Source organism: Ovis aries, chromosome 5, assembly GCF_016772045.2.
Source record: "Ovis aries strain OAR_USU_Benz2616 breed Rambouillet chromosome 5, ARS-UI_Ramb_v3.0, whole genome shotgun sequence".
Lineage (NCBI taxonomy): Eukaryota > Metazoa > Chordata > Mammalia > Artiodactyla > Bovidae > Ovis > Ovis aries.
In genome coordinates, this window is record NC_056058.1 from 105,463,650 (window position 1) to 105,480,895 (window position 17,246).

At 39.4% G+C, this 17,246-nt stretch overlaps 1 protein-coding gene across 9 annotated transcripts in view; it reads left to right on the forward strand.

Annotated features, from left to right (window-relative positions):
* FER (FER tyrosine kinase) overlaps window positions 1-17,246 on the forward strand; it is a 456,675-nt gene that overhangs the window by 149,357 nt on the left and 290,072 nt on the right. For all 9 annotated transcript variants that reach the window (XM_042251005.2, XM_060416072.1, XM_060416073.1 and 6 more), the window contains one exon: window positions 5,864-6,053. In XM_042251005.2, the coding sequence (XP_042106939.1) occupies window positions 5,864-6,053 (190 nt within the window). The remainder of the gene's footprint in view (window positions 1-5,863; window positions 6,054-17,246) is intronic.

The window sequence follows — 17,246 nt, forward strand, 5'->3', positions numbered from 1 at the left end:
TTAAAAGCAATTTTATCTAATTTCAAAGATTTACTTTTACTCCAGAACATTTCTTAGCTTCAAATATCATGTTAGTTAAAAGCAATAAAACAATGAAACAAAACTACATTTCCCCCAATACTAAAATATCCTTTATAATATATTTGCCTTCTTAAATGATCTCTAAATTAATGAAATTATGTGAATTTTTACTTTTTTTTTTTTGAATTTTTACTTATTATAAATAGCACTCATGTTCTTATGAAAATATAATGTATGAGAGACTAATGTTAAAACCTTTGAATTTAGATTTGCCATAAGTTTCTCCAAAACATAATATAGTGAAAAACTACATGAAAAATCATCTCATAACTTTGATTCTTATAAAATTGAATTATATAAAGTGAAAAATGAACTTAAAGAATGGTTTTTATGTGACATGAAATTCACACTAAGAAACACAGATTTTTGGCTTATATAAATAATGCAGGTCTTAGTTGAAATATAGCTATTGCAAATTTTTATTTAAAGAAATAAGGTGAAAGAAATAAAACCAACTTTTTGAAGTGGTATAATTTAATACAACACAAAGTATCATTCTATTATACATATCTTTACTTATTACTTCCAAAACATGTTTATTCAAGTGGAAGTAATATCCATTTTTTCCTGATTTATGATCCTTGACTACTGTATTAGAAAATACTTTATGGGAAAATATACCAAGCATATGTCATTTATGACTCATTGGCATAAAGAACTGGTAATGTTGCTACTCGTTTTAATGCTTGATTTGACTCCAGAGAGTGAATGATAATTCAGTTTTGTATAGTTATGAACCATTATCACCTGGTACTTAAAAATACTTTACACATTATAAAATCATAACTTTTAGAGCCAGGTGGAATCTAGAGAAGTCAATTTGATCATCTAATCTTGCAAATTATGTGATATCTGAGGGCCAGAAATTTTCAAAGACTTGCAAAGATTCACATCCAGCTTATAGTGAAGGTAATGCTTGAACTATCTGGAGCATTGTTCTGGCTTGCAAATCCAGGTATCTGTTTCTTATTTTTGTCTCAGAATGTTTCAGTTACATCTACTAGGGGCTATGAGTGCAGTGAAACGTAAGACACATGTGGGCACATGGCTCATGAAGCTTATGCTTTTGTAGAGTCGACCAGTACAAAATGAGACATTAACAGCTGTGGTAATTGCTATGAAACCAGGAGTTCAGATGGAAGAATGGCAGCGGAGCACTCACCTAACACAGGTGGTCAGGGGTCGTCTAGGAAGTGGCATTTTTGCTGAGACCCATTCTGAAGGAGACCAGCCCTGGGTGTGCTTTGGAAGGAGTGGTGCTAAAGCTGAAACTCCAGTACTTTGGCCACCTCATGCAAAGAGTTGACTCATTGGAAAAGACTCTGATGCTAGGAGGGATGGGGGGCAGGAGGAGAAGGGGACGACCGAGGATGAGATGGCTGGATGGCATCACTGACTCGATGGACATGAGTTGAGTGAACTCCGGGAGTTGGTGATGGACAGGGAGGCCTGGCGTGCTGCGATTCATGGGGTTGCAAAGAGTCAGATATGACTGAGCGACTGAACTGAACTGAACTAAAGGGTAGAAGGGTTTTCCTGGTGGCTCAGATGGTAAAGAATCTGCCCACAGTGTGAGAGACCTAGGTTTGATTTCTGGCTTGGGAAGATCCTCTGGAGAAGGAAATGGCTACCCACTCCAATATTCTTGCCTGGACAATCCCATGGACAGAGGAGCCTTGTGGGCTACAGCCCCTGGGATCGTGAAGAGTTGGACACGACTGAGCATCTAACACTTTCACTCTTCACCAAGTGAAGAGTGCATGGAAAGAGTAGTCAGAAGTAGGCAGTAAACAGCACATGCATAAATCCTGACCCCTTGCATGTTTCAGATTTATTTATAGCTTCCTGTGCATCTTGTTTTATACAGTTATGCATTTATTATAATTAACTTCTTATTGAAATATGTATAGCTCATTTGCTGAATGATGTTATAAGCATATAAAATAATTATATAGTGATTACGGTAATATTTTTTTAAAAGTAATTATTAAACAATAATAAGATGATAATGTTTTTGAAATGGTCATTATACGTAGAGCTCAGTGAACTTAATTGGATGAAGGTAATATTGTTCCTTAATTTGCTGATCAGATGTATTAACTAAAAAACATTTGGACTAGAGCTATGTAATAGGGCATCTACCTTCCCAAATCTCATTGTTCTTAAAAACATCTGAATTAAAAGCCAGGATGCTTAGCTATTTACTTATTTATTAAATTAAATTTTTATTTTATATTGAAGTATGGCTGATTTATAATGTGTTAATCTCAGGTGAACAGCAGAGTGATTCATTTACCTGTGTATATATCCATTCTGTTTCAGGTCATCTTCTTACGTATGTTATTACAGAACATTGAGTAGGGTTCCCTGTGTTATACAGTAGGTCCTTGTTGATTATGTGATTTGTCTATAGTCGTGTATATATATTTGAATCCCAGACTCCTAATTTATCCCTCTCTGCCACCTTTCTTCTTCAGTGATCATAAGTTTGTTTTCGACGTCTGTGAGTCTTTTTCTGTTTTGTAAATAAGTTCGTTTCTATTATTTCTCTTTTAGATTCCATATGTAATTAATATCATGTGGTATTTGTCTATATTCTGATTTATTTCACTTAGTATGGTAATCGATAGCTCCAACCACGTTGCTGCAAATGGCAGGATTTCATTCTTTTTCGTGGCTGAGTAGTATTCCATTTTATTTATTTCCTGTTCTTGGTGTTAGGATAGTGTCTCAAAATGTCCAAGTGATTTCTTATATGACACAATAGATATCTAGAACTCCTGAAGAATTTAAAAAGGCCTGTTTTAAAGAGATTAGTTAAGAACCCAAGGTATATGAGATAGTAAAATCCTCACATTACAACAGGAAGCACCAATAGTAGTGAAACTTCTTTTCTCGTTTTGCTCACATCGTGTAGCTTGTGGCATGTTGGTTCTCCAACTAGGAATTGAAGCTGGGCTGCAACAGTGAAAGTGCTGGATCCTAACCACCAGACTAGCCGGGAACTCCCAGTGATACATATGTTTAAATTAATTTTTAATGGAGATAATTACCACTGGAGAAGGAAATGGCAACCTACTCCAGTATTCTTGCCTAGAAAATCCCACGGACAGAGAAGCCTGGTGGACTACAGTCCATAGGTTTGCAGAAAGTTGGATATGCCTGAGCGACTGTCACTCACTCATGTAGTTGGAAGAATTAATGCAGAAAGATCCCATTAAACCCTAGGCCAATGCAGGAGACATAAGAGACACAGCTTTGATCCATGGGTCGGGAAGACCCCCTGAAGGAGCAATCCACTCCAGTATTCTTGCCTGGAGAACCCCACGGCCAGAGGAGTCTGGCAGGCTACAGTCCCTAGGGCCACAAAGAGTCAGACACGACTGAAGCGGCCTAGCATGCACGCACATACCGACATACGTTCCCGCTAGCAATGTGTTCGTGACAGTCTCGCCTCATCTTCACCAGCATTTGATATTACCATTACTTTCTATCTGAGTCATTCTGCTAAATCTGTACTGACACATCATTTTTAAAATTTAAGACTTCTTTAGAGGAGTTTAAATTTCACAGCAAAACTGAGGGGGAGGCACAGAGATTGCCGACACACTTCTCCCACAGTGCATAGCCTCCCACATGATCAGCACCGCCTGCCAGAGCGTCAGGCTTGCTGCAGTCGGTGAATCTAGAATGACCTAGCATGGTCATTCTGAGCCTGTGGTCTGCATTCGGCCTCGCCCTTGGTGGTGTGCATGCTCTGGGTGTGAATTAGTGTGCACTGACCTATGCCCATCATCTTGGCATCGTATAGGGCATTTTCTACTGAGATGGTCTGTGCTGCACACGTTCATCCATCCGCCAGCCCCAGCTGCTGGTGGGCGTGGTCCTTTCGCGGTCTCTTTATGTGGGTTTGCCTGCACGGAGTGTCACATAGTTGGAGTCATGCGTTATGTCGCCTTTCAGATCGGCCTCTTCCGCTTAATACTGTGCTTTAAGAGTCCTCATGTCTTCAGTGGCCTGGTAGCTCGTTTCTTTTGAGTTGTGAAAAGTATTCCCTTGCACAGTTATCCTTTCTTCTGATGACTGACATATTGGTTGCTTCCCAGTTTTGACAAGTATGAGTAAAGCTGCTGTAAATATCCACGTGTGGGCTTTTATGTGAGTGTAAGTTTTTGGCTCCTTTGGGTAAATACCAAGGAGGAGGACTGCTGGATCGCATGGCAGACGTGAGCTTGGTTTGCAGGAAACCGCTGGTCTGTCCTCCAGAGTGGCCGTGCCGTCGTGCATCCCAGTCGGTGATCGCAGTCCACTTCTTCGCCAGCATTTGGTGGTGTCAGTGTTCTGGGCCTTGGCCTTCCTCATAAATGTCCAGTACTATCTCACTGTCATTTCCATTTCCGTTTTCCTGATGGCATACAGTGTGAAGCACTTTCTCATGTGCTTATTTGTCACTGGTATTTCTTCTTTGGTAAGGTATCTCTTAAGGTCTTTGGCTCATTTTTTAAGAAGTTTGCTTGTTTTCTTATTATTGATATTTAAGAGATCTTCATATATGCTGGATAACATTCCTTTATCAGATATGTCGTTTATTTATCTTTTCTCCTAGTCTGTGGCTTATCTTCTCATGTATTTGATCAATTTTTAAATTTACGTATAATTGATTTACAGTGTTGTATTAATTTCTCCTGTACAGCGAAGTGCTTTAGTTACACATGATCATGCTTTTTAAAAATGTTCCTTTCCGTGGCGGCTTGTCCGAGTATTGCATGTAGCTCTCTCTGTTGTGCGGTATAACCAAGTTGACTGTGATCGCGTCTGTGATTTTTAGGCATCTTGTTTTACATTTAAGTCTTTGGGCCATTTTAAGTTTATTTTGTGTGTGGTGAGCGTGTTGTACCTTCATCAATTTACATGCACTGTCCACCTTTCCCAGCAGCAGTTGCTGAAGAGACTGTCTCTTTCCAAACTGTCTGTAATCTATTATTAACTTGCTTTCAACAGTGCATGGCACAGTTCTTTCAGATACTAATATGCTAAATGTGACAGTATTTTCAAGATTTTTCTCACCACTGCTACCTGCTTTCTTGTGCCTTTAAGATGGGCAAATTAATGTGAAATTCCTATTAGGGGCAGCCTTGAAGGGTAAAAAAGTCACAGGAAGGTAACGTGTGGCCTCCGTAGCGCTCCAAAGGAGGAATGAAGAGGTCTGCTGTCTTTATAAGGGTGTACATTGGAAGGCCTGAGGGCTTACGCTTACTTGCTAGTCCTCGTCAGAAAACTTCCCCAGGCTCTAAGCACACAGTCCTCACGACGGGCACACAGCTTGCTTCCAGCTGTCACCTTGACTTGACTTATTCTCTAGGCACAGATCTGATTTTAGCTATATTCCATTTGAGATTTAAAATAAATTAAGATTCTGCTTCAGTCATATTAATTCATTTTAGGCTCTACATTTCTGGACCAAAATGTCTGTACTTTGTGAGGTAGACGGTTTAGCTGTAAAATAAAACGAGGGCCATAGATCGTAATAATTTGAAAGCATTTTGAATTTGGTTTTTGCTTCTAGACACTTCCTTCAATTTTGTTAATGCTAACATTTAACAACTACTGTGATGACTCAAAATCTGTTTAGTTTCATAATTTTTATAGTTCTCAAAGACTCTTATAAAGAGGAAAATGAAGAAAGGAACATAATCTACATATATACAGTATATGATTTCCTTCAAAGTCTTTGTTTCCTAAAGTAGTTGAAATAATTTATATTAAATGTGTTCTCTTTTAGTATTGTACTTCTGCTAAGCCAAAAACAGACACTTGAAGAGCTGAAACAGTCAGTCCAGCAGCTGAGATGCACCGAGGCAAAGTTCACAGCCCAGAAAGAATTGCTGGAGCAAAAAGTGCAAGAAAATGACGGGAAAGAGCCACCTCCAGTAGTCAATTATGAAGAGGACGCACGATCAGTTACATCTATGGTAAGCCAGAGAGGAAGCGAATGAGAAGGCTGAGGGAGTTGTATATAGGTAATAAGTGAATATGAAGATTAATTGTGGTTGCTATAACAAGTTATTACTCTTGTTAATATGCAGGTCCTATTAAACTTGTGTGTAAATGCAAAATAAACTTGTTGGTCACCTCAGGTCACCTGGAGAGCACTTTCAGAAACCACCTGTAGAGTCAGAGGAAAAAGCTCTTCTCTTGCCTTTAAATCTGAAAACAAAGACTGCAATTGTTTTTATTCCTGGGATACAGCAGGAAGGTAGGGTGTTATTCTTAAGGTAGAAATAAGGAACAGATATTTATTGATTTTTTTCTTATTAAGAACAGTAGAAGTTTATCTGAGATTGATGATGTTTTTGTTGTTTTCACAATACAAAACATTGATTTTGCTTATAAAGATTTTTTCTTATAAATATCTTTTAACTACAATAAACACATTTAAATCTAGCAACTAGTAATTCAACTTATTTTATATAGATTTATTAACTGTTTAAGAATGCTTAGTGTAAATACTTTTTTTCTCTTCCCCTTCCTTTCCTCCTTCTTCCATCTTATGTTGGTGGTTTCTATCAAGGAACAATTTTGACACCCACGAGTCATTTGGAAATATCTCCAGACATGTTTGATTTTCCCAGCTGGTGGATGCTCTTGGTATCTAGTTGATAGAGGCCGGTGATGCTGCTAAATATCACACAATGCCCACCACAGCCGCTCTCTTCTTATTCTCAACAAAAAAATATTCAACCTCAAATATTAACAGTGCCAGGGTTGAAAAAGCCTGAGTTGTTTCCTTGTTTTTTTTCTGTGAGTAACTGGATGCAGTCCATAAGTAGAGCTATTATAGTTAATGATACTATAGATGATATTTGAATAATTTTTAGTTTGTGTTATTCTAAATAGCATTATTTAATTGTTAAATGAATTCATAGGAAATATCTCCATAGGAAAAAAATTGCATTTGAAATTTCCAATTCCAGATAAATCTGGATATGAATATGAAGTATTTAAGTTACTGTGATTATTGCAATTTGTAAATTAATTGAGCCATAATGACCTGTGCAATACATTGTGAATTATAATTCTTTGCTCTCCTTTATTGTCCTGCCGGATAATAAGGATCTTCTTATATAGACCGAGGACCCTCCTAGTTTAATTTTCTCATTTCATGATTTTTGGTAACTATCTGGTATATGTCTTTTTTTTTTTTTTTCCAGAGAAACTTCTGAAGGTCATTCTTTTGCTTGGCTTTCAAACCTTAGTAAAGCTTTTATTCTCTGAGTATGGTTTATAATATTTCCTTGTCCCCATATGACTGTGGAAGTGGTTACTTCCTAGCCTGATTTAATGGTAGAATGTCACTAAATGGTAACATATCCCCATTTTATAACTACAACTAAAATCTAGAGTTTGCAATTTAAAATATAATGAGACATTAAGTATTTCATTAAGAACTCATAATCCTTCAGAGTTTTATCTTTGGCAACCCACTCCAGTGTTCTTGCCTGGAGAATCCCAGGGATGGGGGAGCCTGGTGGGCTGCCATCTCTGGGGTTGCACAGAGTCGGACATGACTGAAGCGACGTAGCAGCAGCAGCAGCAATCACTGAAGAAGAGGTGTTTCAATGAATGGATGAGTAGTATATCTAATATAGATTGTGATCCCAGGCGGCATCAGTGGTAGAAACCCTCCTGCCAGTGCAGGAGAAACTAGAGGTGCGTTTGATCCCTGGGCTGGGAAGGTCCCCCGGAGGAGGGCACAGAAGCCCACTCCAGTGTTCTTGCCTGGAGAATCCCTTGGACAGAGGAGCCTGACTGGCAATGGTCCACAGGGTCGCAATGAATTGGACCCAACAAAGAGCTGGACACGACTGAGCGACTGAACTGAACTGAGCCACAACATAATACAGTTTAAGAGACTAAACTGCTTTCTGGTACCTTCAGACCTTCTCTTGTACCCATTTTTTAAATGATGATAATATCTTATGAGCTTTTAGAAAGTGATATCACGTGTTTCATTTTATTCAATTTATTTTAAATAGCTGAAATGCTGTTTGTTTCTGTACATCTTATCTATTCATTGAAGTAATGCCTGTAGTAAGTCTTCAAGGAATTTACAAAGAAATGCTGTGTGTAGTTTAAAGTAATAAAGTAACATTTTATAAATCAAACAGGACATTCCACCAATTGATACCAATTAAAGACGTTCTACAGTACGTTTTATAAAACAAGTAAAAACTATTTTCAGTTCATAGTTCTTGCAACTAAATAATACTCCCACATATACCAATGAAATTTTTGCATAATTCAGCCTTTCAGTAATAATTAGAATATAACTTTTCATTTTATTCAAAAAGTCAAAATATTAAAACTATGATTGGTTTTCCCCCCAAATGTCTGTTTAAGCATTATGAGTAATTTTGCCAAAATACTTGAAATTCAGGTAAGCAGGCCCATTGGTTTCTCCTCTTTATAAATTCTATCTTTGTATTTCAATAAGGGAAATTTAGTTGAGCATTGGAAGAACTGGAAGAACTAAAAATTAAACCATGATACGGTGAAAAGTAGTAAAGCTTGGCCTAAATCTTATTTAAGAGTAGGTCTTAACTCTTCTGTGCTGTACGTAGTCTCTCAGTTGTGTCCGACTGTTTGTGACCCGATGGACTGTAGCCCGCCAGGCTCCTCTGTCCATGGGATTCTCCAGGCAAGAAAACCGGAGTGGGCTGCCATGCGCTCCTCCAGGGAATCTTCTCAACCCAGGGATCAAACCCAGGTCTCTTGCATTGCAGGTGGATTCTTTACCATCTGAGTCACCAGGGAAGCACAAGAATATTGGAGTGAATAGCCTGTCCCTTCTCCAGAGGATCTTCCCAACCCAGGAATTGAACCGGGGTCTCCTGCGTTGCAGGTCGACTCTTTACTAGCTGAGCTACCAGGGAAGCCCACTAACTATTCTACATTTCCTAATTAATGGCGGTGTTAACCAAGACACAGACTCCTCAGTGGTGATTGCCTCTGTGGAAGAGCGTCCTTAAGGAGCTGTACTGCTGAGATGGCCCATGGAGTGTATATTCTTAAAAAATTAAAGGTGACTCAGGCGTCACGGCTAGCAGTCTCGTTAGACTGTCAGATGTATTGACGCTTCTCTCAGCTTTGTTTCAGCTTTGTGATTTTATGAGAATAAAGGCCCATCTGTTAATTTACAGAAATCTAAAAAATTCTGTAGGCAAGTAATATAAACATCTTTGCCAGGAAAGCAAGAATGAAAGTCGCTCAGTTGTGTCCAACTCTTCGTGACCCCATGGACTGTAGCCCGCCAGGCTCCTGTGTCCGTGTAATTTTCCAGGCAAGAGTACTGGAGTGGGTAGCCATTCGCTTCTCTAGGGGATCTTCCCGCCCCAGGGGTTGAACCCGATCCTCCTTCATTGCTGGCAGATTCTTTACTGTCTGAGTCACCAGGGAAGCTGATCCTCTAATGTTGTCTTTTTCACCCAAAGTCTAATTTTGGCCAAAATACCAAGGAGAAAATGATAAATATCAAGTATTGAAAAGTAAGGGCTTCCTTACTTTTCCTCAGACAGTAGAGACTCTTGCCCGCAAAGCAGGAGACATGAGTTCGATTCCTGGAAAAAGAAATAGCTACCCACTACAGTATTCTTGCCTGGAGAATTTTGCGGACAGAGGAGACTGGCAGACTTCAGTCCATGGGGTCTCAAGGACTCTGACACGGCTGAGCAGCAACACACGACAAAAACAATATTGCACAGTAATCATCTATTATTTGTGGACAAGTATGTTCCATTTATACATTTAAGGCAGCATTTATCGATCACCTGCTAGGTGTCAAAGGCATTTTTAGATACTTGTAATATATCAGTGAATAAAACTAATGAAGACTCTTAGGAGTGACATTCTGTGGTGAATGGCACTTAATAAATAAACTATATATTATATTATATTGTAATTGAATGAACGCTCAGTCATGTCCGACTCTGAGACTCCATGGAGTCCCAGGCTCCTCCGTCCATGGGATTTTCCAGGCAGTACTGGAGTTGGTTGCCATTTCCTTCTCCAGGGGATCTTCCCTATCCAGGGATTGAACCCGAATGTCCCGAATTGTAGACAGACACTTTACTGTCTGAGCCACCAGAGAAGTCTGTATATTATGTTGGAAGATCCTAAATGCCAGGGCATAAAAACAAAACAGGATAGGGGGCCGGGGGCCTAGTGGGTCAAAGGTTGGGATACAATTTTAAATGGAAATAAAGATAAGCATCTTTGAGAAAGTGACATTTTAATATTAACAATGTTCTTTTTAATGAAAAAAATGAAATAATAGGTAAATAGCCATCACAGAATCTCTGCTTGGTGGAAATTTTTTTCTGTATTATTTTTCTTAATTTTCAAGATTTCTGAAAACAACATATGCTGCTTTATACAAATGAGTGAGTGTTATTAAATAAATACAATATATTCCTACTGCATAAAATAAAAATAGTAGATAAAATAAGATACCTCATAGTCCTGCTGAGCATTCAGAGGCATCCAGTGATCAATTTTTACACAAGAAAGTGACATTTGAACAAAACCTTGAGCTGGGAAGCTAGTAAACCGCTTAATTTCCGGAAGAAGAACATTCTAGTCAGAGGATGTGTTTATGTCGAAGACAAAGGCAGGGACCTATCTGGACTGTCCAGGGTACAGTGAGGAGCTCTGGGCAGGGGGAAGGTGAGAGGACAGGGAGTGAGTGAGAAGCGATGAGAGAAGGTCTCAGGTCCCGGGAGCATAGTGAGGATGCTGCTGCTGCTAAGTCGCTTCAGTCGTGTCCGACTCTGTGTGACCCCATGGACGGCAGCCCACCAGGCTTCCCTGTCCCTGGGATTCACCAGACAAGAACACTGGAGTGGGGTGCTATTGCCTTCTCCGGTGCATGAAAGTGAAAAGTGAAAGGGAAGTTGCTCAGTCGTGTCCGACCCTCAGCGACCCCATGGACAGCAGCCCACCAGGCTCCTCCGTCCCTGGGATTCTCCAGGCAGGAGTCCGGGAGTGGGGTGCCATTGCCTTCTCTGGCATAATGAAGGATCATGCGTTTTCTCTGAATGAAAGGGGGAGCTGCTGGGTGAGGAGGTTGTAACAGAGATGGACACGCTCTGACTTGTGATTTCAGTGATCGCTGGGTCAATAACACACTTAAGAGGTGATAAGGTTGGAAGAATAGGGTGTTTGCCACACCCGGGGGGTAGAAGATGAGAGAGTGAGGATGGTGTCATGGGAGGCAGTGAGAGGTGATTCGTTTCTGGGTATGGTTTGATGGTTGAAAGTGAAAGTGAAGTTGCTCATTCATGTCTGACTCTTTGCGACCCCATGGACTGTATTATAGACCACCAGGCTCCTCTGTCCATGGAATTTCCCAGGCAAGAATACTGGAGTGGGTTGCCATTTCTTTCTCCAGGGGATCTTCCCAACCCAGGGATCAAACCCGGGTCTCCTGCATTGCAAGCAGACACTTTTACCGGCTGTGCCACCAGGGAAGCCCGTGAGATTTCCTGTGGATTAAGTCTGGGGTATGAGAGAGAGGAGTCAAGGACAATTTTAAGGTTTTGAGGAGGAGCTCTAGAGGAATAGCATTGGTTTCAAGTGCAGGGAAAGACTACACACAGAGTACCCTTGATGAGGAAGAGCAAGGGTTCTGTCTGTCTTTCCAAAATAGAAAGAAAGAAAAATAAAAAAACACCCAGTCAGTGTGGACATTTGGTAGTTCCAGAGCATGTTTTGGACTGGAGATACACATTTGAGAGTTGCAGGCATCAGTGGTGTTTAAAACTATTTGACCGTAGAAGGTCACCAAGTGAAAGAAGGCAGAGAAGAAGAGGGAAGCAAGGGCTGCGCTCTGGGGTGCTGCAAGTTAGATCCGGACAAGGAGCAGTCAGCATAGACTGAGGAGCAGTGACCAGTGAGGTGAAAGAAAGTCAAGAGTTTGGTGTCCTCGAAATACCTTCCACGGAGAAATGAGTTCTGTAGTTTGGGACCTGCCAGGTTAGGGCACTTTCTGATTTGACTGCAGGACTTTGCTAAACTTTCTGTATCAAATGCCCAAGAGGAGAACTATAGCACAGAATGCTCTCTCTCTGGAAATACTGGTCCCATCCTTTCTCAGTCCTTTTTCAGAGTGTCCTGAAGGGACCACTGTACAATGGAAACTGTACTTTGAGAAGTGAATTAGAAGACAAATCCTTTCTTATCAAATTGAGTTATTGACTGATTGAATGTGCTGTTAATGGTAAAGGCATTTTGCGTTGTTAAAATGCTCTATGGACCCAAGGATTATTTTATCTTATTCTGCAATTCTAGCTCTGCAGGCAGAAGAATCTGCCTTTTGGGGCAGTGTGGAAGGGTAAACTCTTTGTTGGCTGGCCTTGGATAATGATGGCAATACCAAGATTTCTAGCCCCTGACTAAACATTGCCTGACTTTACTCTCTCGCTTTCTCTCTCTCAATTTGTTTAAAAAGTATTACATGATTGGTTTTCGCTATCTAGTTGTAGAAGATAATAAGTTTTCAACCAGTGTCTGTTGAATTGAGGAATTGCACTTCCTTTTTATTCCAGAGTAATCTAATTACTTTACTTTATAGCAGAGTGTACATTAGGCCAAATATAATGACTTTTGTTCAATCTCCTTTATATGTCAAATATAGCTAGAATTGATAGCACTGTGGAATGAGTTCTTTTAAAATGTTTTTAGCTATACTGTAAGATAATTGCCTTTACTTTGATGTTTCTGAAGTTGTACATTTTAAGCCCTTTTACTAGCATAATGCACAATATAAATTTATCTTCTCTATGTATTTTATTCATTTCTGCTTAATTGAACAGCACTGTCAATAAAACCTGTTTTGTTACGTTTCAGCCAACAAAATATCTTGTTTGCTGACTAAATATTGCTGCCATTATGATTCAGTGGTAATTCATTTTACCGTAGTGTGCAATGTATTTTCAGTTTTAATAGTTAGTCCCTAACTTGGAATGCTGTCAGTTGAGATGCCATATTGTCAACATTAGAGAAGCTTTATCTGTTTTCATCATCAGGTGCATTTCCTTTCATTAAACACAGAAGTTAAATGTTAATCCCAAGCCTCACTGTCGCATGTGCTGAGCAAAGTGCCCGACCAGGACCAGGGGGCCTGAGCTGAGCTTTGCCTCTGCCGTGGAGCTCTTGTGAGGCTACGTAACCTTTCTGAATTGGTGTTTTTTTCCATAAAAGGAGCAAATGTGTCCCCAGCTTGTCTGCCAGGATTTCTGTGACACTGAAATGAGATTATGTAAAGTATTTTATGTTTTATGAAATACTGTTAAAACACATTTCTATTTCATTTTTTTTCTAATAATGTACCTTAGTTCACATTATGAATTGTGGCTATTTCTGTTAGATTGTCTTTTATATTTCTTACTTATGAAGGCAAACATCATAATTAATTTCTCTGAATATGGAGAACATACGCACGCATGGGGTCTCCGTGTCCTTTTGTGAGTCCTCGGTGCCCTGCCTCAGAGGCGGCTTTCCAGCAGCAGTGTATGCAGATATAAACATGGATTTATATTACATGTTTTCTGCTCTTTTGACATAAATGGTAAAGCATATAACAATACTATTTACTTTTCTGCTTAATATATTTTAAGTATCATTTACAACAGTGAATATATACTTCTTTTTTTCATTTATTTGTTAAACAAATATTTATTTATTTCATGTCAGCTATCAGGTACCATTTTAAGTTCTGAGGATGCAGTAGTGAATAAAATAAACTTTTGTTCTCATGGACTTTGCACTCTTAACTGAAGCAGACAGACATATGTATACACACACACACGCACACACACACACGCACACACACACATATGCAGTCAGGTGGTGGTAAGTTCTTTGGAGAAAATAAAATGATGGAAGAAGAGGGTATGAAGGACACAGACAGTAAATTTACATATATGTATATATAGTGTCAGATGGTGGTAAGTTCTTTGAGAAAAATGAAACGGGAAGGAAGAAGAGGGTGCTGGGAGGTGTTTTATGTGGATGGTGGTCAAATATGGCTTCACTGATCAAGTGGCGTTTATACAGAGATCTGAAATAACTGAGGAGCAAACGGTGGGATTGCCTGGGGTGGGACTATCTCAGGCAGTGGAAAAGCAGCGGGAAGGCTCTGATGCAGGAGCTTGTTTCTTGCGTTGGTGGAACACCAAGGAAGGCAGTGTGCTTGGAACAGAAGGAAGTAGTAGGGGTGGGGCTGGAGAAGTAGCGAGCGTTCAGATCACACCATTGGGCAGAGCATTGTGAGTGCTGTGATGCTGGCTCAGAAATAAGATTCTGAGCAAAGAATGGCGTTTACATGGTGTACAATATTTTGTTATTACTAAGACAGCTTTGGTGAAATCCTATACTTTTTCCATGTATATAAATGGAGATTATATGTAAGATCCATTTTAGAGGGTTTTGTGCAGTTTATATAGGTTTAGATTTTACTCCAAAATAATTTAGAAGTTTCTTAATCTGAGAACAATGTAAGTTATGGACAGTAATTACTATATTAATATTGACATTAGTATTTCAGTCTTATAGATTAATAAATTCTTGCTTTCAGCTTTCCTTTGGCATAGATTTCTATCATGCTGATCTTTTACTAGCTCTCTGCTGCTAAGTCACTTTGGTTGTGTCCAACTCTGTGCGACCCCATAGACGACAGCTCACCAGGCTCCTGTCCCTGGGATTCTCCAAGCAAGAACAATGGAGTGGGTTGCCATTTCCTTCTCCAACGCTTAAAAGTGAAAAGTCAAAGTGAAGTCACTCAGTTGTGTTCGACTCTTCACGACTCCATGGACTGCAGCCCACCAGGCTCCTCTGTCCATGGGATTTTCCAGGCAAGAGTACTGGAGTGGGGTTTTATTAAATTATTAAATTCTCCAGTGGGTCTGATACTTAAAGAGTATTTAGAGATATGTGCTTTACGTTTATTTGATGGACAGATTTTTAATTTATAAAACAAAGATGTTAGGAGGTGATAATGATTCAGTTCAGTTCAGTTCAGTCACTCAGTCGTGTCCAACTCTTTGTGACCCCATGAATCGCAGCATGCCAGGCCTCCCTGTCCATCACCAACTCCCGGAGTGCACTCAGAGTCGCGTCCTTATAAAAAATTTGTTGATTTTTCCAAATGATTCAGGTCAAGATTCCTTAACATCCTAACCATAGGGGAACCACCAATCAAAACCACAATGAGATATCACCTTACTCTGATCATAATGGCCATTATCAAAAAAACAGTAGATAACAGTGTTTGGCAAGGATGTGAATGGGCAGTAATGCTTCGGCACTGTTGGTGGGAATTTGTTGTTCAGCCCCTATGGAAAACGGTATGGAGGTTCCTCAAAAAATTTAAGGTAGAACTGCCACACAATTCAGTAATTCCATTTCTGTGTATTTATTCCAAAGGAAATGAAAACACTAACTTGAAAAGGTCATCTGCAGCCCATGTTCCTAGCAGCTTCCCAAGTGGCACGAGTGGTAAAGAATCCGCCTGCTGCTGCAGGAGACAGAGGATCAATCCTTGGGTCAGGAAGATCCCCTGGAGGAGGGCATGGCAGCCCACTCCAGTCTTCCTGCCTGGAGAATCCCATGGGCAGAGGAGCCTGGTGGGCTGCAGTTCATGGAGTCGCTTGGAGTCGGGCACGACTGAGTGACTTTCCATGTAGCACAAAGGGTAGAGAAAGATGTGGAAACTTGAGTCAACCATCATGACTTTCATTGTGTTTAAGTAGATTTCTGCCTCCCCCCACCTTAGCTCAACGTCTTCATCTGTAAACTGTGGTTAGTGACGTGCCCTTCATAGGATTGTTATCAGGACTAAACGCGTGTTGCAAAGGCAGAGGCGCTTTATGGAGCCCTGGGCGGCGTTAGGGACTGTCATCAGGAGCCCTGGGCGGCGTTAGGGAGGAAGGCGTTTCGTTCGCAGTAGGTTTTTGCCCCCTTTCTTTCCCTCCTTCTCCCCCTTTCTCATTTTCCTCTTCTCTTCTGTGTCTTGCGCTTTTGTCCCTGTTTCTCCTCTTCCTTCCTTTGCCTTCTTAGTAAACAGTCAGACAACTTGCATGAATATTTATTGTGTGCCATGGATGGAGACATCCTAAAGTAAAACAAAGTCTCTGTACTGAAAAATCTACATTCAGCAGGCAGAACGTTGTAATGAATAATTGATTAACAAGAAAACATCAGAGTTAAGGGCTGTGATGAAATTGATCATTAATATTCCTCAGATTTTTGCCTTTGCCCCAAGGCCTTCTTTTCTTTGTAATTATGTTATCTGTGGGCTTTGTTACCTTCTGTCATGATTTAAACGTTAACTTATGACCCGCATATCTACATGTCCAAGGAAATTAGGAATACTGAAATATTACTCAAACATAAAAAATGAAAGCGGAGAAGTTAAATGCAATATGCAGATTCACACAAAAAAGTTAAATTAATACAGATTTTAATTTATTGACAAATTCATTATTATTCATACACTAATTAGATTTCATTTTTGTGTATTTTTGGACTGTTTACTTATAGAAGTAGTGTTAACAGATTCTCTGTTATTTAAAATTAAAAAAAATAGACTATCTTATGGTAGTTTAATGCAGATACATTATTTGAAAAGACAGGAGAGATCTCATCATATGAAGAACAAAAAGACTTTTAAGTACATGACTAATTTGTTATAATAATCGTGAATAATAAATTGCTAATAGTTTCTATTGATCATGAATACATAATACTTTATGTGTTTTTTTCCATAATACATTAATAGTCTTGTGTGTTTTTTTTTTTGCACCCATTAAAAATAGGTCAGTCAAAAGCAACTACTTGGCATATAAACTTTTGCATGTCGTGTTTAGGATATTCTTTTAAATTTTAAAAATTATCTAATTTCCTTCAACCTGAAAAAAGTTATTTCAGTCTCTACAACTTATTTGCTAATTCCTGTATTAAGTTGAATAGTATTTGTCTTAAAATTCATGTGAGAATATATCATCTTTTGATTTGAATTATAGGCAGACAGTTGACCTTGCATGTGGTAAGGAATTCATATATTTTTATCTCCAGAGCCTTTCATCTTAAATTTTGAAAATTATCTTATG